This window comes from Alnus glutinosa, chromosome 5, assembly GCF_958979055.1.
Source record: "Alnus glutinosa chromosome 5, dhAlnGlut1.1, whole genome shotgun sequence".
Lineage (NCBI taxonomy): Eukaryota > Viridiplantae > Streptophyta > Magnoliopsida > Fagales > Betulaceae > Alnus > Alnus glutinosa.
Window position 1 is genome coordinate 24,221,719 of NC_084890.1, and position 22,299 is coordinate 24,244,017.

Here is a 22,299-nt window from a genome sequence, read left to right on the forward strand (position 1 = left end):
GAGTACGTCAGGCACCACAGGAAAACCCTTCAAAAATTCACACAATTGCTGAGGGTTTCAGAGGAGGAGGAGAGTCCAGCTCAAGTCGTAAAGCCTATGGAAGGCAAATGAAGGACTTCGAGGTGTACTCAATTCAGAAACCTTCGAAGTCGACAAAATGTGGGACCTAGATCATCGGGTTCTCGGATGATGATTATTCGGGGTTGTCTCTTCCGCATACCGACGTTTTGGTTTTGAGCTTCGCCATTGTAAACCACAGGATACTCTGAATCCAGAAAGACATAGGGAGCTCGGCATACAAGACAGCTTTTCGAGCTTATGAAGATAGACCGGAGAAAAGTTGTCCCAGCTAGACCCTCACTTAGGGGGCATCTCGGGAGAACAGGTATTCCTGTTTGGGTCTATCGAGTTCTCGGTCATGGTGAAAACATTCCCAAGACAAAAAACCATCATGGTAAAGTTCATGGTGATTGATTGACACTCAGGTTACAATGCCATCCTCTAGAGGACGGTACTGAATAAACTCAAAGCAGTAACGTTGATACCCCGTCTAAGCATTAAATTCTCCACCGAAGAAGAATTGGGGCCCAAAAATGTGATCAGAGGACGGATCGGGAATGCCAGAATAGAAGCTTGAAAAAGCTTCCCAAGGCCTTCAGGCTCGGTAAGAAAGCAAAGGAGGACGGGCAATAGTAATCATACCAAGCAGAACAGTAAGCTTGTCCGATTCCTTATGGATCAGAGAAATCTGCAGAATCCCGAACGAGACCAACATCCTCGAGAAGAACGCAATCGAGTCCAAGAAAACCAAGGTCAGTCTCGAGATGGCCGAGAAAGGCACCATAAAAGGACCAGGGAGCCAAATCATCGAGATGACGGTCGAGAGAGGCGAGGAAGGAGTAGAAGCCTAGCACGTCAAGCACAACAGGAAAACCTCCCAAAAATTCAAACAATTGCCGAGGGTTGAGGAGGAGGTGGAGGAGAGTCCAACTCTGCACGTAAAGCCTATGCAAGGCAAATGAAGGATTTCGAGGTGTACTCAGTGCTGAAACCTCCGAAGTCGACAAAATGTAAGACCCAGACCATCGGGTTCTCGGATGATGACTATGCAGGGGTTTCTCTTCCGCATACCGACGCTTTGGTGTTGAGCTTGGCCATTCCCAACAACAGAATACACTGATTCCTGATGGACATGGGGAGCTTAGCTGATATCCAATACAAGACAGCTTTCGAGCTTATGAAGATAGATCGGAGAAAAATTGTCCCGGCTAAACACTCATTGGGGGGGCTTATCGAGAGACCATGTATTCCCATTCGGGTTTATCGAGCTCCCTGTCATGGCTGGAACATACCCAATACAAAAAAAAACCCTCATGGTAAAGTTCTTGGTGATAGATTGAACCTCGGGTTACAATGCCATCCTTGGGAGGATGACACTGGATGAGCTCAAAGCAGTAACGTTGACACCCCACCTAAGAATGAAATTCCCCACCGAAGAAGGAATTGGAGTCCAAAAAGGTGATCAAAAGATGGCCCGGGAATGCTAGAACACAAGCTTGAAATAGATTCCCCAGGCCATCAGCCTCGGTACGAAAACAAAGGTGGACGGGAAATAGCAATCATAGCTAGGAGAACAGTAAGCTTGTCGGATTCCACGTGGATTAGAGAAATATACAAAATCCCGAACAAGACCATCGTCCCCGAGAAGAACAAAACCAAGTCCACCAAAACCAAGGTCAGTCTCGGAATGGCCAAGAAAGGTACTGTAAATAGACTAGGGAGACAAATCGTTGAGATGGCGCTCGGGAGTGGCGAGGAAGGAGCAAATGCCGAGCTCATCAGGCACCACAGGAAAACATCTAGAAAATTCGCACAATTACCGAGAGTTTCAGAGGAGGAGGATAGTCAAGCCCGGCTCGTATAGCCTATGCAAAGCAAATGAAGGACTTCGAGGTGTACTCTGTGCAGAAACCTCTAAAGTCGACAAAATGTGAGACCCAGATCATCGGGTTCTCAGATGATGATTTTTCGGGGGTGTCTATTCCGCATTCCGACGTTTTAGTTTTGAGCTTGGCCATTGCAAACCACAAGATACATCGAATCCTAATAGACTTAGGGAGCTCAGCATACAAGACAACCTTTGAGCTTATGAAGATAGACCGAAGAAAAATTGTCTTGGCTAGACACTCATTGCTTGGGAGAATAGATATTCCCATTCGGGTCTACCGAGTTCTTGGTCATGGCAAAAACATTCCCAAGACAAAAAACCATCATGGTAAAGTTCATGGTGATTGATCGACGCTCAAGTTACAATTCCATCCTCGAGAGGATGGCACTGAATGAGCTCAAAGTAGTAACGTTGGCACCCTGCCTAAGCATTAAATTCCCCACCGAAGAAGGAATTGGGGCCCAAAAGGGTGATTAAAGGACAGCCCATAAATGCTAGAAGACAAGCTTGAAAAAGCTTCCCAAGGCCTTCAGCCTCGTTAAGAAGACGAAGGAAGACGGGCAATAGCAATCATAGCTAGCAGAACGGTAAGCTTGTCCGATTCCTCGTGGATCAGAGAAATCTACAAAATCTCGAATGACATCAACGTCCCCGAGAAGAACGCAACCAAGTCCACCAAAACCAAGGTTAGTCTCGAGATGGCCGAGAAAGGCGCCGTAAAAGGACCAGGAAGCCAAATCATCAAGATGACGCTCGGGAGAGGCAAGGAAGGAGCAGAAGCCGAGCACGTCAAGCACAACAGGAAATCCTCCTTAAAATTCAAACAATTGCCGAGGGTTTCAGAGGAAGAGGAGAGTCCAAGTTAGCTTGTAAAGCCTATGCAAGGTAAATGAAGGACTTCGAGGTGTACTTTGTGCAAAAACCTCCGAAGTCAACAAAATGTGAGACCCAGATCATTGGGTTCTCGGATGATGACTATGCGGGGGTGTATCTTCCGCATGCCGACGCTTTGGTGTTGAGCTTGGCCATTCCCAACAACAGAATACACTGAATCCTGATAGACACAGGGAGCTCGGCTGATATCCTATACAAGACAGGCTTCGAGCTTATGAAGATAGACTGAGGAAAAATTGTCTCGACTAGACACTCATTGGTGGGCTTCTCGGGAGAACAGGTATTCCTATTCTGGTCTATCGAACTCACGGTCAAGGCAGGAACATACACAAGACAAAAAACCATCAGGGTAAAGTTCATGGTGATTGATGGACTCTCTGGTCACAATGTAATCCTCGGGATGACGGTACTGAATGACTTCAATGCAGTAACATTGACACACCGCCTAAGCATGAAATTTCACACCGAAGATGGAATTGTGGTCCAAAAAGGTGATCAAAGGATGACTCGGGAATGCTAGAACACAAGCTTGAAAATGCTTGCCAAGGCCATCAACCTTGGTAAGAAAATAAAGCAGGACGAAATATAGCAATCATTGCTAGGAGAACAGTAAGCTTGTCCGATTCCTCGTGGATCAGAGAAATCCTGAACTAGACCATCGTCCCCAAGAAGAATGCAACTGAGTCCACCAAAACCAAGGACAGTCACGAGATGGTAGAGAAAGGCGCCGTAAAAGGACCTGGGAGCCAAATCGTTGAGATGATGCACAGATGTGGCGAGAAAGGAGCAGGAGCTGAGCACGTTAGGCACCATAGGAAAACCTTCCCAAAATTCACACAATTGCTGAGGGTTTCAAAGGAGGAGGAGATTCTAGCTCAGCTTGTAAAGCCTGTGCAAGGCAAATGAAGGACTTCGAGGTGTACTCATTGCAGAAACCTCCGAAGTCGACAAAATGTGAGACCTAGATCATCGAGTTCTCGGATGATGACTATTCGGGGGTGTTTATTCCGTATACCGACGCTTTGGTTTTGAGCTTGGCCATTGCAAACCACAGGATACACTGAATCCTGATAGACTCAGGGAGCTCAGCGTACAAGATAGCCTGCGAGCTCATGAAGATAGATTGGAGAAAAATTGTCCCGCCTAGACACTCACTGGGGGCATCTCGGGAGAACAAGTATTCCCATTCGGGTCTATCGAGTTCCCGGTCATGGAGAAAACATTCCCAAGACAAAAAACCACCATGGTAAAGTTCATGGTGATTGATCGATGTTCAAGTTACAATTCCATCCTCGGGAGGACGGCACTGAATGAGCTCAAAGCAGTAATGTTGACACCTCGCCTAAGAGTTAAATTCCACTCCGAATAAGGAATTGGGGCCCAAAAAGGTGATCAGAGGATGGCCCGGGAATGCTAGAACACAAGCTTGAAAAAGCTTCCCAAGGCCTTTAGCCTCTGTAAGAAAACAAAGGAGGACGGGCATTAGCAATCATAGCTAGCAGAACGGTAAGGTTGTCCAATTCCATGTGGATCAGAGAAAATTACAGAATTCCGAACGAGATCAACGTCCCCGAGAAGAATGCAACCAAGTCCACCAAAACCAAGGTCAGTCTTGAGATGGCCGAGAAAGGCGATGTAAAAGGGCTAGAGAGCCAAATCATCGAGATGACACTCGGGAGAGGCAAGGAAGGAGCAAAAGCCGAGCACCTCAAACTTAACAAGAAAACCTCCCGAAAATTCAAACAATTGCCGAGGGTTTCAAAGGAGAAGGAGAGTGCAGCTAAGTTCGTAAAGCCTATGCAAGGCAAATGAAGGACTTTGAGGTGTACTCAGTGCAGAAACCTTCAAAGTCGACAAAATGTGAGACCCAGATCAATGGGTTCTCAAATGATGACTATGCAAGGGTGTCTCTTCCATATACCGTCGCTTTGGTGTTGAGCCTGGCCATTCCCAACAACAGAATATACTGAATCCTAATAGACACAGGGAGCTCAACTGATATCCTATACAAGACAATCTTCAAGCTTATGAAGATAGACTAGGGAAAAATTGTCTTGGCTAAACACTCACTAGTGGGCTTCTCGAGAGAACAGGTATTCCCATTTGGGTCTATCGAACTCACGGTCATGGCCGGAACATACCCAAGACAAAAAACCATCATGGTAAAGTTCATGGTGATTGATCGACGCTCAGGTCACAATGCAATCCTTGGGAGGACGGCACTGAATGAGCTCAAAACAGTAACATTGACACACAACCTAAGTATGAAATTCTACACCGAAGATGGAATTGTTGTCCAAAAAGGTGATGAGAGAATGGCCCGGGAATGATAGAACACAAGCTTGAAAAAGCTTCCCAAGGCCATCAACCTCGGTAAGAAAATAAAGGAGGACAGAAAATAGCAATCATAGCTAGGAGAACAGTAAGCTTGTCCAATTCCTCGTGGATTAGAGAAATCTGCAGAATCTTGAACGACACCATCGTCCCCGAGAAGAACGCAACTGAGCCCACCAAAACCTAGGACAGTCACGGGATGACCGAGAAAGGCGCCATAAAAGAACCAAGGAGCCAAATTGTTGGATGATGCTCAGGAGTGGCGAGAAAGGGGCAGGAGCCGAGCACGTCAGCCACAACAGGAAAACCTTCCTGAAATTCACAAAATTAACAAGGGTTTCAAAGGAGGAGATTCCAGCTCGGCTCGTAAAGCCTATACAAGGCAAATGAAAGACTTCGAAGTGTACTCAGTGCAGAAACCTTCGAAGTCGACAATATGTGAGATCCAAATAATCGGGTTCTCGGATGATGACTATGTGGGGGTGTCTCTTCTGCACACCGACGCTTTGGTGTTGAGCTTGGCCATTGCCAACCACAGGATACACTGAATCCTGATAGACACAGGGAACTCGTCTGATATCCTATACAAGACATCCTTCGAGCTTATGAAGATAGACCGGGGAAAAAATTTCTCGGCTAGACTCTCACTGGTGGGCTTCTTAGGAGAATAGGTATTCCTATTCGGGTCTATCAAGCTCCCAGTCATTGTAGGAACATACCCAAGACAAAATACCATCTTGATAAAGTTCTTGGTGATAGATCGACCCTCGGGTTACAATGCCATCATTTGGAGGACGGTACTGAATGAGCTCAAAGCAGTAACGTTGACACCCCACCTAAGCATGAAATTTCCCACCGAAGAAGGAATTGGGGTCCAAAAAGGTGATTAGAGGATGGCCTGGGAATGCTAGAGCACAAGCTTGAAAAAGCTTCCCAATGCAAAAGTCTCGATAAGATAACAAATGAGGATGTGAAATAGCAATCATAGCTAGGAGAATGGTAATCTTGTTCGATTCCTTGTAGATCGAAGAAATCTGCAGAATCCGATTGAGACCATCGTCCCGGAGAAGAACACAACCGAGTCCTTCAAAATCATGGTTAGTCTTTGGATGGCCAAGAAAGGCGCCATAAAAGGACCAAGGAGCTAAATCGTTAAGAATAGGCTTTGGGAGAGGCGAGGAAAGAGCAGGAGCCAAGCGAGTCAGGCACCACAGGAAAACCTCTCGAAAATTCAAACAATTGCCAAGGGTTTCAGAGGAGGAGGAGATTCCAGCTCGGCTCGTAAAGCCTATGCAAGATAAATGAATGACTTTGAGGTATACTTAGTGCAGAAACCTCCGAAGTCAACAATATGTGAGATGCAAATCATCGGGTTCTCGGATGATGACTATGCGGGTGTGTCTCTTCTGCACACCAACGCTTTGGTGTTGAGCTTGGCCATTGCTAACCACAGGATACATCGAATCTTGAAAGACACAGGGAGCTCGTCTGATATCCTATAGAAGACTTCCTTCGAGCTTATAAAGATAGACCTGGGAAAAATTTTCTCGACTAGACACTCGCTGGTGGGCATCTTGAGAGAACAGGTATTCCCATTCGATTCTATCGAGCTTCTAGTCATTGTAAGAACATACCCAATTTGAAATTCTAGCCATGCTTCTTTAGCAGATTCACAATTTGAAATTCTTGCGAATTCAGATGGGGAAAGCGCTTGACATAGAGCATGGAGGGCTTTATCATTGGAAAGTCGTGCACTATTTTGAGCCACAGATAGTTCGGTAGTTGTAGCCTTTGGTTTAATCCAACCAGTTTCTACAATTTGCCAAACATCAATAGATTTTAAAAAGAAGCACATACAAGCTTTCCATTACCCATAATTCGTGCCATCAAAGGCAGGAATGCAATGAAGAGATTGAGACATAATAAAAAAAATAGAAGTCAAAAAGATCACACTTAAGAAATAAATCTTAAACATAGTGTACCAAGCTCTGATACCAATTGAAAATAAATATGACTTCTAAATTACCAAGTGTGTGTTTGTGTGCAACGAAATCTCTTAAATGAGGAAAATAAAAGAGACAAGATATTTGTTGACGAAGTGGAAACTTTGTGAAGAGAAAAACCACTTCGGGGCAGCCAAACCCAGAAAATCCACTATCCAAAGACAAAGCAAGTTACAAAGCACTCGTACTCACAAAACCTATTGCAGTAGTCATACCTTTAACTATAACACGAAGCCTATCATGAACGCTTCCCAACCAAGTCTCTACTTGAAGGGGTCTTTGATGAATGCCTTTACCTTAAGGCCGACACCTAAGATAGACTTCACACGAACAATGGTAGCACACACCAGCAACGACTAGAGAGCTAGCGGATCTTCAATTCTCCCTAAACACCATCTCTAAGCGGTATAAAATTCTATATTGAATTCTTACAAATAACAAGCCTAGAGCCCTCTTTATATAGGCTTTATAAATCCTATTACAACTCAAATTCAGACTCTGACTGTGGAGCGTCCGGACGGAAGATAGCCTTGTCCTGACGGTCTTCTGCGACCGCCTTTCTAGAATAGTGCAATTCTTCCCAAAACAGGACCACGTCCGGACGGCTTGGCTAAGCATCCATGCAATTTTCACTGTCACTCCTTTTCGCATTAGTAAAGGAAACCCGAAATATTTTGGAACACTGGGTAGCATCCGAATGTCTTGCAGAAACTTCCCAAATAAGTGTCAGCTGAAATCCAACTCCGTGTAGAAATCAGAGAAGCTTAACCTAGCGTCCGGACGGTGTTGCCCTGACGTCTAGACGTCTTTAACGCTGAAGCTTCTAGACACTGCGGAGCGTCCGGATGGTTGCACAGGAACCGGTTGATCTGACTTGAAAATTGCATGGAATCTTCATGGACATCTTCTAGAAACTTGTGACAAGGCACATGGCTTGAAAAAAACATTGTCCATATAACTTAAAGATTCTGAATAAGACCGATAATCCTGTTTAAATAGCAACCATTACCTAAAGTGTTTTTGTCATCCAGACTGTAGCCAACATAAAATACTAACTTATATAGTTAATGCCTAGAATATCCTTAAACTAAAATAGGCATTATAACGGCATTAGTATGCTAAAAATGTATTACTTTTTTGTACAAAAATGTATATAGTTATCCCATTAGTATAAATAATAGTATAATATTTTTAAAAACACATGGGCGACATAACGGCCTTATAAAATTTGGGTAGAATAATGGCATTAGTGTAACTAATGCTTAAAAACATTTTTATAATTTTGGGCAGCGTAATGACGCTTTTATAAAATATTAAAATAACTTGAGCATCATAACGACGTATTTTGTAAATAAATACACCCCTTAAAATATTCTTTTAAGCACATATTAAACTTTAAATAACCCAATAGCTTTAAAATTACAAAACTAAAACCAAAGCTTTAGGGACTTACCAAAATACCTCAAAATATGGTTGAGATATTTTGAGAACTCCAAGCATATAAAAAAAGAACCGGCCGAGAAAACAAAGAGGGGAAGAATTTTCTGTTTTCTTTGCAACCATGCTGGTCGAGAGAGAGTAGGAGAGGATTTTGAGAGCTTTTCTTTACTTGCTTACAAAAAATGTGAGTTGAAACGTGAGAGGGCTTTGTTAAACAACCTTGTTGGCCGAGTAAGAGACACAGAGAGAGAGTTTTAAAGAGCTTTTCTTCTTGTTTTAAGAAGGAAGTGAGTCGTTGGAAAAATACCCAAGACTTACACTACTGCTGTTGGCCGAGAAAAAGATAAGGAAAGTTTTTTGCTTTTCTTTTTTGTTGCAAGCCAGAGAAAAAGAAGAAGGAAGAGAGCTTCTGCTGCCTCTCTCTTGCTGCTCAAATTTACAATGAATTGAGAGAGAAACAGAAAAGAAAAAAAAAAAAAGAAAAAAAAAAGAGAGAATGAGAGCTTGTTGTTTTCTTTTAAAAGAGAGGTGCAGGGACGTTGGGTGAATGCCTTCTATATATAGACATGTTGAAAGGTTAGGATCGTTTGAGGTTAAATGATCAAGGGCTGGGGAAGATGCAGGTGTGCTGTGAGCTGTCTAGTGAGTCACGCATGCAATGATTGGTTCTACAAAAATCGAAGGATAGCTGTTGTTTGGTGAAGTTAATCCTTTGCAGTTGTATGTTACTCGAGTGCTACATTTTGTGGGAACGAGTGCCACTGTGGATCGATCACCAATCTTGTGGAACGATCGTTAGCTCGGATCGATAACCAACCTGTGGATCAATCTCCACCTTAGACTGGTTATCTTTATGTCTATTATATATATAAATATGGTTGCAACATAATTTTAAATGATCATTTTCTTGGGCATTACAATTCGTGGTGGGGACCATGATCGTTCTTGAGGGAAAATCGTGAATGTTCTTGGTGGAATCGCAAACGTTCCTAGTTCAGTCAACTGAAAAAAAAAAAAAAAAAGGTCAAACAATCCCAATTTCGTAATTAGGACGTAATTATCCTTGATAATAATAAGAGGCACTACAGATTAAGGTGGTTCGGCCAATGCCATACATCCACACGTAAAAGCCTTATAGGCTACATCTTTCCTTCATAATTGATTTGAGACAGGACTTTATTTATGGAGCTTTACATGTGATTTGAATAATTTCAAATAAAAACATATCCCCTTGGATTATGGTTAACAAATCTCTTAATCTACTATAATCAAATCATCTAAATCATTTGATTTATGGGTTACAAATCAACATTTATCACAAATGATTTCTATCCTTTAACACTCACAACCATGAAGGCCGTGAAGGACGGCTACCTCGAGAACCAAACTAGCTCCATGAAACTAGGCCATGGTCAGAGCCATAGAGGCTGGACCTCCATAGCTACCCTTTTTTGGTTAAATAAATAATTATGTCTCTGTGATAAATATAATTAACATCCACAACTATATTACATATATTTATATATATATATATATATATATATATATATATATATATATATATATATATATATATAAGAAAACTCTTGTTAGGAAATATTTACATTTTTTCATAATTCTAAAACGGTAAATTATATGAGTGTAATATAAAGAACACCAAATAACCAATAAAATTAAGGCCATTCATTTTTTGCAAAGATGAACGAGCAACCAAACCAAAATTCAAAAATTCATTATAAGATTCCACAAAATGCAAATTACAATAGAAACAGGTGTGTCATTGTTACAATATATATGAAGAAAAAGTACATTAATTGAAGCAAAAGTAATTTTTATTTTTTTATTTTTTTTTATTTTTTTATTTTTTTATTAACTATATATATAAGGCTAATTGCTACTCTCATGAGCATCATCAATCCTGGCTACTTTATTTTATAAATGGCAAGAACACTTTATTCTAAATCCTTAGACATACATTAATTATTCCTGCTCAAACATTATATAAGGCTTTAATTCCTTGAATATCGTCAGCATGTAGACCTTTGCTCACTCCTGCAGAGATGCTAGCGTACATGATAGCTCCCTCAACTTTGCTATGCCCGAGTCCAAGAAGGTGCCCAATTTCATGCAAGGCAACTGTCTGCAAGTCAAATGCACCTGGCCTCACACCTACACTCCATGACTCATCAGCATCATAATGGAATCTCCCGTCAGTTGGAGCAAAAGCATGAGCCAAGATGCCTCCGGTTCCATCAAAAGGGGACCCGTCTCCATGATTGCCACGATGAAAACCAATTTTAATATCCGCGTTTGAGACGCCTTGAGCCTGTGAGAAGGTGAAGTGTGTGCGTGAGGCCCATGTCTGGAAGGCTTGTGCAACGGGGTTCATGGCTGCGGTTGGGGTGCCAGAGATAAATCCATAAGTGAGGTGATACTTGGAGGGCGGCCACTTTGGATTGCTGGGGAAGAAAGAATAGTCAGAGACAGTATGCAATGAGCCATGACCGTTGTGATGCCCCTTCTTTCCCGGACGCATCCAATTTGTACCATTGACGATGTCTGCGACGCCGCAACGAGGCATCATCATCTTTGATATTGTTTTGTCATCCAAAGTGCCGCTCGCATTGAGGTGGTAATTGAGTTGGTAAGTTTTGATGGCCAATTCCAAGAGCTCGTCGAAATTGTCATCGTTGGCATGGGTATTTTTGGAATGGCTATAGCTTAGATAACCAAAATTTTCGAGGTATTTTTTGAGGTCGTGGATGCCTTTGATCTTAACACCCTTGTGACATCCCTGAAGGTGCTTGAGAAACTCGAAAGGTGAAGATTTTTCGTCATGCGACATTAGTGAAGTTGCATGAGAAAGCAGAGGAAGGAGGAGGAGGAGGAGGAGGAGGGGAATCAATGAGAGGAGAGAAAAAGGTTTAAAAGCCATGGTTGCTATGGTTTGTAACGAAGCTAGCTCTAACACTTGTTGGATATTGTAAAAATCTTAGTCTCGAGGCTTTTTATAGTAGTGAGGACGTTGTGAAAGCAAATTTGATTTTTCTTTTGTAAGTCTATCGATGCATAATGAGATTGACAGGCATCACAACGATGTGTTTTATAAAATAGTAACATTTTTAAAGTTCATCTAATAAATATTCATATTTATTTTATCTCTATTTCTAGGTCTTAAATTCTAATTTAAGATATAATATTTTATATCCAAAAATCTAGGGCGTTATAATTATGGTCTTAATTAATGCCATTCAGAGCTCCTAAAGGAGACTAGACTCCATTTTTTAACTTCGTAATTTTAAAACTCCAACATGCTTTAGACCAATTCTGATCCTGATCCAAGATATTTAGAGTACTCATTCAGATTGGAGGTCCATACATACTGCATGGTCCATGACCATAGACCATGGTCGTCTATGGGATCAACCTACACAGTCATGGACGCTACTGCGAGAATCAAACTACATGAAACTAGGCCATGGTCAGGGCTATAGATAGAGATTCGACCTCTATAGGCAACCTTTTTGGTTAAATAAAAAATAGAAATATATATAGATAATAAATAAATAAAACCAAAATAAAATAAAATTGGTTTAGAGTCCCACAACCCTAGAAGTACTCCATATTGTCTGGGCATAAACCTCCATGGTCCAGTTGACGATGCCCATTATAATTTCATTGAATATATCTGCATACGCTAGCACAGTCGGGTGATGGCTCTAGTTATAAAGGTCTCTAGAAGTTCACTAGAACTCTCAGCATAAGAACATAAAATATTTTGGCGGCGTAACGGCATTTCTATAAAATAGTAACTTCTTACTGGAGCATCAAAACGGTGTGTTTTATAAAAAAAAGTAACATTTTTCATATTTCTCTAATAAATATTCATATTTATTTTATCTCTATTTCTAGGTCTTAAATTCTATTTTAAGATATAATATTTTATATTTTAAAATCAAGGGTGTTATAATTATGGTCTTAATTAATGCCATTCAGAGCTCCTAAAGGAGACTAAACTCCTTTTTTTAATTTCTTAATTTTAAAACTCCAACACACTTTAAACCAATTTTGATCCAAGATATTTAGAGTACTCATTTAGATAGGGGGTCCATACATATTGCATGGGCCATGACCATAGACCATGGCGGTCTATGGGATCAACCTCCACAATCGTGGACGTCAGGGCTATATATAGAGAATCGTCCTCCATAGGCAACCTTTTTGGTTAAATAAATAATAGAAATATATATAGATAATAAATAAATAAAATCAAAATCAAATTAAATCAAATAAAATTGGTTTAGACTCCCACAACCCTAGAAGTACTTCATATTGTATGGGCATAAACCTCCACGGTCCAACTGACGATGCTTTTTGAAATTTCATTGAATATATCTGCATACGTTAGCACAGTCGGGCGATGGCTCTTATTATAAAGCTCTCTGGAAGTTCACTAGAATTCTCAGCATAATAACATAAAATATTTGGGCGGCGTAATCTCGTTTCTATAAAATAGTAACTTTTTACTGGAGCATCAAAACGGTGTGCTTTACAAAAAAGAAACATTTTTAATATTTATGTAATAAATATTCATATTTATTTTATCTCTATTTCTATGTCTTAAATTCTATTTTAAGATATAATTTTTTATATTTTAAAATCAAGGGTGTTATAATTATGGTCTTAATTAATGCCATTCAGAGCTCCAAAAGAAGACTAGACTCCTTTTTCTAATTTCTTAATTTTAAAACTCCAACATACTTTATACCAATTCTTATCCAAGATATTTAGAGTACTCATTTAGATAGGAGGTCCATACATATTGCATGGGCCATGACCATAGACCAAGGGGATCAACCTCCACAGTCACGGACATTACCGCGAGAATCAAACTACATGAAACTAGGCCATGGTCGGGGCTATATATAGAGATTCGACCTCCATAGGCAACCTTTTTGGTTAAATAAATAATAGAAATATATATAGATAATAAATAAATAAATAAATAAAACCAAAATAAAATCAAATCAAATAAAATTGGGTCGGCGTAACGGCGTTTCTATAAAATAGTAACTTTTTACTGGAGCATCACAACGGTGTGTTTTATAAAATAGTAACATTCTTAATATTTATCTAATAAATATTCAAATTTATTTTAACTCTATTTCTAGGTCTTATATTCTATTTGAAGATATAATATTTTATATTTTAAAATCTTGGGCGTTATAATTATGGTCTTAATTAATGCTATTCGGAGCTGCTAAAGGAGACAAGACTCCATTTTTTAATTTTTTTAATTTGAAAACTCCAACGTACTTTAGACCAATTCTGATCCAAGATATTTAGAGTACTCATTTAGATCGGAGGTCCATACATACTGCATGGGCCATGACCATAGACCATGGGGGTCTATGGGATTAACCTCCCTAGTCATGGGCGCTACCACGAGAATCAAACTACATGAAACTAGGCCATGGTCAGGGCTATATATAGAGATTCGACCTCCATAGGCAACCTTTTTGGTTAAATAAATAATAGAAATATATATAGATAATAAATAAATAAATAAATAAATAAAATAAAATCAAATAAAATTGGTTTAGAGTCCCACAACCCGAGAAGTACTCCATATTGTATGGGCATAAACCTCCACGGTCCAGCTGACGTTGCTCTTTGAAATTTCATTGAATATATTTGCGTACGTTAGCACAGTCGGGCAATGGCTCTAGTTATAAGGCTCTTTGGAAGTTCACTAGAATTCACCGCATAATAACATAAAATATTTGGGCGGTGTAACGGCGTTTCAATAAAATAGTAACTTTTTACTGGAGCATCACAATGGTGTGTTTTATAAAACAGTAACATTTTCAATAAATATTCATATTTATTTTATCTCTAATTCTAGGTCTTAAATTCTATTTTAAGATATAATATTTTATATCTTAAAATATAGGGCGTTATAATTATGGTCTTAAATAATGCCATTCAGAGCTCCTAAAGGAGACTAGACTTCAATTCTTAACTTCGTAAATTTAAAACTCCAACATGCTTTAGACCAATTCTGATCCAAGATATTTAGAGTACTCATTTAGATTGGAGGTCCATATATACTACATGGGCCATGACCATAGACCATGGTGGTCTATGGGATCACCCTCCACAGTAATTGACGCTACCACAAGAAACAAACTACATGAAACTAGTCCATGGTCAGGGCTATATATAGAGATTCGACTTCCATAGGCAACCTCTTTGGTTAAATAAATAATGGAAATATATATAGATAAAAAAATAAATAAAACCAAAAATAAAATAAAATTGGTTTAGAGTCTTACAACCCTAGAAGTACTCCATATTGTATAGGCATAAACCTCCATGGTCCAGTTGACGATGCTTTTTGAAATTTCATTGAATATATCTGCATACGTTAGCACTGTCGGATGATGGCTCTAGTTATAAAGCTATCTGGAAGTTCACTAGAATTCTCAGCATAATAATATAAAATATTTGTGCGGCGTAACAGCGTTTCTATAAAATAGTAACCTTTTACTGGAACATCACAACGGTATGTTTTATTAAATAGTAACATTATTAATATTTATCTAATAAATATTCTTATTTATTTTATCTCTATTTCTAGGTCTTAAATTCTATTTTAAGATATAATATTTTATATTTTAAAATCTAGGGCGTTATAATTATTGTCTTAATTAATGCCATTCAGAGCTCCTAAAGGAGACTAGACTCCATTTTTTAATTTCATAATTTTCAAACTCCAACGTTAGGCTTGGCAATTCAGGTTTACCGATCGAGTTCGTGTCAACCCGACCGACTCGATTACATAATCGGGTCCAACATGAACCTAACCCGATTATTAATCGAGTTGGATTATTAAACCCGAACACGACCTGTATATTACCTGAGTTACCCGAACACGACCCAGGTAACCGGTTGGCAAGGGATCGTGATCCTGCCCTGGTGCTGAATCTGCTGATGCCTATACTCCTCCTCAGCCTCCCTTAGAAGCTCACCAACAGGGGATGGTTAAAGTAAATCACGGGCACCAAAACTCTGTGAAAGGCATCGTCTTGTTGCCCCACATACAAGGCCAGGTGTCCCTTCAGTACTGCCACCTTCTTCGCCCTATCCAGCGGCTCGTAGCCGACGGGTACATAACTCGACCCAGGTTTTATAAAGCACTGAGTTCTCGATCCGTTTGTCAACCGCCGGCCCCAGGTGATGAGTTTCAAGATGGGCTTAGGCTTGCTCGACGGCAGGTTTATCCGGCGGTATCCGAATCTGGCCTGTACATTGCGGAGGTGCCATTTGGAGGCCCAACCAGCCGTTTTTCAAGCTTGAAGCCTTTAATCTTTCTCATGTCTGCGTTTTACTGAGTGAAACGGAATGGGGTTTTTACCGAAAGGAGCGGGGCTTCGTGAGGGTGTTGTGGTGTTGAAGAAAAGGCCCACGGGTTGGCGATGGACATGGTGAGGCGGAAGAGGGCGAGGCAGACTTCAGAGAGCGATGTGGGTATGTTTCTCATGGTAGAAATTGCTATTCCAGAGAGGCAGAGAGAATTTCATCCAAAAAGAGCTAGGTTACACCGTTTCTTGAAGGTTTTTTTCTTTTCTTTTTTTAATATATCTACCCGTGTTGTAATCATGTCTGGCGGGTCACCCGCGGGTTGACCCGCTAGACACGATTATGAACGGGTCATAATTGGGTTGACCCGATTATGACCCGAACCCGATAACCCAAAACCCTATATTTTTGTGTCGTGTTCGTGACTGGTTCGCGGATCGTGTCATAAATTGCCAAACCTATCCAACGTACTTTAGACCCATTCTGATCCAAGATATTTAGAGTACTCATTTAGGTAGGAGCTCCATACCTACTGCATGGGCCATGACCATAGACCATGGGGGTCTATGGGATCTACCTCTAAAGTCATGGACGCTACCGCGAGAATCAAACTACATGAAACTAGGCCGTGGTCAGTGCTATATATAGAGATTCGACCTCCATAGGCAACCTTTTTGGTTAAATAAATAATAGAAATATACATAGATAAAAAATAAAAAAATAAATAAAACCAAAATAAAATAAAATAAAATTGGTTTAGAGTCCCACAACTCTAGAAGTACTCCATATTGTATGGGCATAAACCTCCACGGTCCAGCTAACGAAGCTCTTTGAAATTTCATTGAATATATCTGCATACATTAGCACAGTCGAGCGATGGCTCTAGTTATAAAGCTCTATGGAAGTTCACTAGCATTCTCAGCATAATAATAAAAAATATTTGGGCGGCGTAACGGCATTTCTATAAAATAGTAACTTTTTACTGGAGCATCACAATGGTGTGTTTTATAAAATAGTAACATTTTTAATATTTATCTAATAAATAGTCATATTTATTTTATCACTATTTCTAGGTCTTAAATTCTATTTTAAGATATAATATTTTATATCTTAAAATCTAGGGTGTTATAATTATGGTCTTAAGTAATGCCATTCAGAGCTCCTAAAGGAGACTAGACTCCATTTTTTAACTTCGAAATTTTAAAACTTCAACATGCTTTAGACCAGTTCTGATACAAGATATTTAGAGTACTCATTTAGATTGGAGGTCCATATATACTGCATGGGCCATGACCACAGACCATGGTGGTCTATGGGATCAACCTCCATAGTAATGGACGCTACCGCTAAAATCAAACTACCTGAAACTAGGCCATGGTCAGGGCTATATATAGAGATTCGTCCACCAAAGGCAACCTTTTTGGTTAAATAAATAATGAAATTAAATATAGATAATAAATAAATAAATAAATAAATAATAAAATAAAATAAAATAAAATAAAATTGGTTTAGAGTCCCACAACCCTAGAAGTACTCCATATTGTATGGGCACAAACCTTCATGGTCCAGCAGACGATGCTTTTGGAAATTTCATTGAATATATCCGCATACGTTAGCACAGCCGGATGATGGCTCTAGTTATAAAGCTCTCTGGAAGTTCACTGGAATTCTCCGCATAATAAAATAAAATATTTGGGCGGCGTAACGGCGTTTCTATAAAATAGTAACTTTTTACTGGAGGCTTACAACAGTGTGTTTTATAAAATAGTAATATTTTTAATATTTGTCTAATAAATATTCATATTTATTTTATCTTTGTTTCTAGGTCTTAAATTCTATTTTAAGATATAATATTTTATATCTGAAAATATTGGGCGTTATAATTACGGTCTTAATTAATGCCACTCAGAGCTCCTAAAGGAGACTAGACTCCATTTTCTAATTTCTTAATTTTAAAACTCCAACATACTTTAGACCAATTTCGATCCAAGATATTTAGAGTACTCATTTAGATAGAAGGTCCATACATACTGCATGGGCCATGACCATAGACCATGGGGGTCTATGGGACCAACCTCCACAGTCATGGACGCTACCGCGAGAATCAAACTACATGAAACTCGGCCATGGTCAGGGCTATATTTAGAGATTCGACCTCCATAGACAACCTTTTTGGTTAAATAAATAATAGAAATATATATAGATAAAAAATAAAAATAATACCAAAATAAAATAAAATTGGTTTGGAGTGCCACAACCCAAGAAGTACTCCATATTCTATGGGTATAAACCTCCACGGTCCAGCTAACGATGCTCTTTGAAATTTCATTGAATATATTTGCATACGTTAGCACAGTCGGGCGATAGTTCTTGTAATAAAGCTCTTTGGAAGTTCACTAGAATTCTCTGCATAATAACATAAAATATTTGGGCGACGTAACGACGTTTCTGTAAAATAGTAACTTTTTACTGGAGCATCAAAACGGTGTGTTTTATTAAAAAGTAACATTTTTAATATTTATCTGATAAATATTCGTATTTATTTTACCTTTATTTCTAGGTCTTAAATTCTATTTAAAGATATAATATTTTATATTTTAAAATCAAGGGCGTTATAATTATGGTCTTAATTAATGGCATTCAGAGCTCCTAAAAGAGACTAGACTTGTTTTTTTAATTTCTTAATTTTAAAACTCCAACTTACTTTAGACCAGTTTCGATCCAAGATATTTAGAGTACTCATTTAGATAGGAGGTCCTTACATATTGCATAGGCCATGACCATAGACCATGGGGGTCTATGGGACCAACCTCCAAAGTAATGGACGCTACCGCGAGAATCAAACTACATGAAACAAGGCCATGGTCAGGGATATATATAGAGATTCGACCTCCATAGGCAACCTATTTGGTTAAATAAATAATGGAAATATGCGTAGATAAAAAAATAAATAAATAAAACCAAAATAAAATAAAATAAAATTGGTTTAGAGTCCCACAACCCTAGAAGTACTCCATATTGTATGGTTATAAACCCCCACTGTCCAGCTGACGATGCTCTTCGAAATTTCATTGAATATATCTGCATACGTTAGAACAATCGGGTGATGACTCTAGTTATAAAGCTCTCTGAAAGTTCACTAGAATTCTCTGCATAATAACATAAAATATTTAGACCTATCCAACGTACTTTAGACCCATTTTGATCCAAGATATTTAGAGTACTCATTTAGGTAGGAGCTCCATACCTACTGCATGGGCCATGACCATAGACCATGGGGGTCTATGGGATCTACCTCTAAAGTCATGGACGCTACCGCGAGAATCAAACTACATGAAACTAGGCCGTGGTCAGTGCTATATATAGAGATTTGACCTCCATAGGCAACCTTTTTGGTTAAATAAATAATAGAAATATACATAGATAAAAAATAAAAAAATAAATAAAACCAAAATAAAATAAAATAAAATAGGTTTAGAGTCCCACAACTCTAGAATTACTCCATATTGTATGGGCATAAACCTCCACGGTCCAGTTGACGAAGCTCTTTGAAATTTCATTGAATATATCTGCATACGTTAGCACAGTCGAGCGATGGCTCTAGTTATAAAGCTCTCTGGAAGTTCACTAGAATTCTCAACATAATAACATAAAATATTTTGGCGGCGTAACGGCGTTTCTATAAAATAGCAACTTTTTACTTTAGCATCACAACGGTGTGTTTAAGATATAATATTTTATATCTTAAAATCTATGGCGTTATAATTATGGTCCAATTTATTTTATCTCTATTTCTAGGTCTTAAATTCTATTTTAAGGTATAATATTTTATATCTTAAAATCTAGGGCGTTATAATTATGGTCCTAATTAATGCCATTCAGAGCTCCTAAAGGAGACAAGACTCCATTTTTTAATTTCTTAATTTTAAAACTCTATCGTACATTAGACCAATTCTGATATAAGATATTTAGAGTACTCATTTAGATAGGAGGTCCATACATATTGCATGGGCCATGACCATAGACCATGGGGGTCTATGGGATCAACCAACACAGTCATGGACACTACCGCGAGTATCCAACTACATGAAACTAGGCGATGGTCAAGGCTATATATAGAGATTCGACCTCGATGGGCAATCTTTTTGGTTAAATAAATAATAGAAATATGTATAGATAAAAAAGTAATTAAATAAATAAAACCAAAATAAAATAAAATTGGTTTAGAGTCCCACAACCCTAGATGTACTCCATATTGTACGGGCGTAAACCTCCACGGTCCAGCTGACGATGCTCTTTGAGATTTCAATGAATATATGTGCATACGTTAGCACAATCGGGCAATGGCTCGGGTTATAAAGCTCTCCATAAGTTCACAATAATTCTCAGCATAATAACATAAAATATTTGGGCAGTATAACATCGTTTCTATAAAATAGTAACTTTTTATTGGAGCATCACAAAGATGTGTTTTATAAAATAGTAACATTTTTAATATTTATCTAGTAAATATTCATATTTATTTCATTGCTATTTCTTGGTCTTAAATTCTATTTTAAGATATATTATTTTATATCTTAAAATCTAGGGCGTTATAATTATGGTCTTAATTAATGCCATTCATAGCTCTTAATGGAGACTAGACTCCATTTTTTAACTTCGTAATTTTAAAACTCCTACATGCTCTAGACCAATTCTGATCCAAGATATTTAGAGTACTCATTTAGATTGGAGGTCCATATATACTGCATGGGCCAAGACCATAGACCATGGTGGTCTATGGGATCAACCTCCACAGTAATGGACGCTATCGCGAGAATCAAACTACATGAAACTAGGCCATGGTCAGGGCTATATATAGAGATTCGACCTCCATAGGCAACCTTTTTGGTTAAATAAATAAGGAGTAATTACCTTTTCCCCCCCATGAACTACAAAAAAATGCGCGATGCCCCCATGAACTACCAACTCGACCAAAATAGAGCATTCAACTATCAAAGACAACCATTTTCCCCCCTTCCGTTAGTTAGAGGGGTTAAAAGAAACAGTCAACGGGTCATGTGCCATTTTACATGGGGGCATGTTGAAAGATGGTGGTAGTTCATAGGGGGAAAAGAGGAAGATGGTGGTAGTTCATGGGGGGAAAAGAGGAAGAAAATGAGGGTAAAACGGCGTGTGACGGTCACATGACCCGTTGACCGTTTATTTTAACCCCTTTGACTAACGTTAGGGGGAAAAAGGGTTATCTTTGGTAGTTGAATGCTCTATTTTGGTCGAGTTGGTAGTTCATGGGGGCATCGTGCATTTTTTGGTAGTTCATGGGGGGAAAAGGTAATTACCCCTTATAATGGAAATTGGTTTAGAGTTCCACAACCCTAGAACTTTTTACTTTAGCATCACAACGGTGTGTTTAAGATATAATATTTTATATCTTAAAATCTATGGCGTTATAATTATGGTCCAATTTATTTTATCTCTATTTCTAGGTCTTAAATTCTATTTTAAGATATAATATTTTATATCTTAAAATCTAGGGCGTTATAATTATGGTCCTAATTAATGCCATTCAGAGCTCCTAAAGGAGACAAGACTCCATTTTTTAATTTCTTAATTTTAAAACTCTATCGTACATTAGACCAATTCTGATATAAGATATTTAGAGTACTCATTTAGATAGGAGGTCCATACATATTGCATGGGCCATGACCATAGACCATGGGGGTCTATGGGATCAACCAACACAGTCATGGACACTACCGCGAGTATCCAACTACATGAAACTAGGCGATGGTCAAGGCTATATATAGAGATTCGACCTCGATGGGCAATCTTTTTGGTTAAATAAATAATAGAAATATGTATAGATAAAAAAGTAATTAAATAAATGAAACCAAAATAAAATAAAATTGGTTTAGAGTTCCACAACCCTAGAAGTACTCCATATTGTATGGGCACAAACCTCCATGGTCCAGCTGATGATGCTCTTTATAATTTCATTGAATATATCTGAATATGTTAGCACAATCGGGTGATGGCCCTAGTTATAAAGCTCTCTGGAAGTTCACTAGAATTCTCTGCATAATAAGATAAAATATTTGGGCGGCGTAATAGCGTCTCTATAAAATAATAACTTTTTACTGGTGCATCACAACGGTGTGTTTTATAAAATAGTATCATTTTTAATATTTATCTAATAAATATTCATATTTATTTTATCACTATTTCTAGGTCTTAAATTCTATTTTAAGATATAATATTTTATATCTGAAAATCTAGGGCGTTATAATTATGTTCCTAATTAATGCCATTCAAAGCTCC

General features: G+C 38.7%; 1 protein-coding gene and 1 long non-coding RNA gene across 2 annotated transcripts in view; one reads left to right on the forward strand and one right to left on the reverse strand.

Moving 5' to 3' along the window:
* Window positions 1-22,299, forward strand: part of LOC133868165 (uncharacterized) — a 91,927-nt gene that overhangs the window by 22,619 nt on the left and 47,009 nt on the right. The gene's annotated exons all lie outside the window — the stretch shown is intronic.
* Window positions 10,551-11,554, reverse strand: LOC133867608 (metalloendoproteinase 2-MMP-like). Its single transcript, XM_062304358.1, has one exon. It carries the CDS (start codon window positions 11,552-11,554, stop codon window positions 10,610-10,612), a length of 945 nt encoding a protein of 314 aa, XP_062160342.1. The 3' UTR covers window positions 10,551-10,609.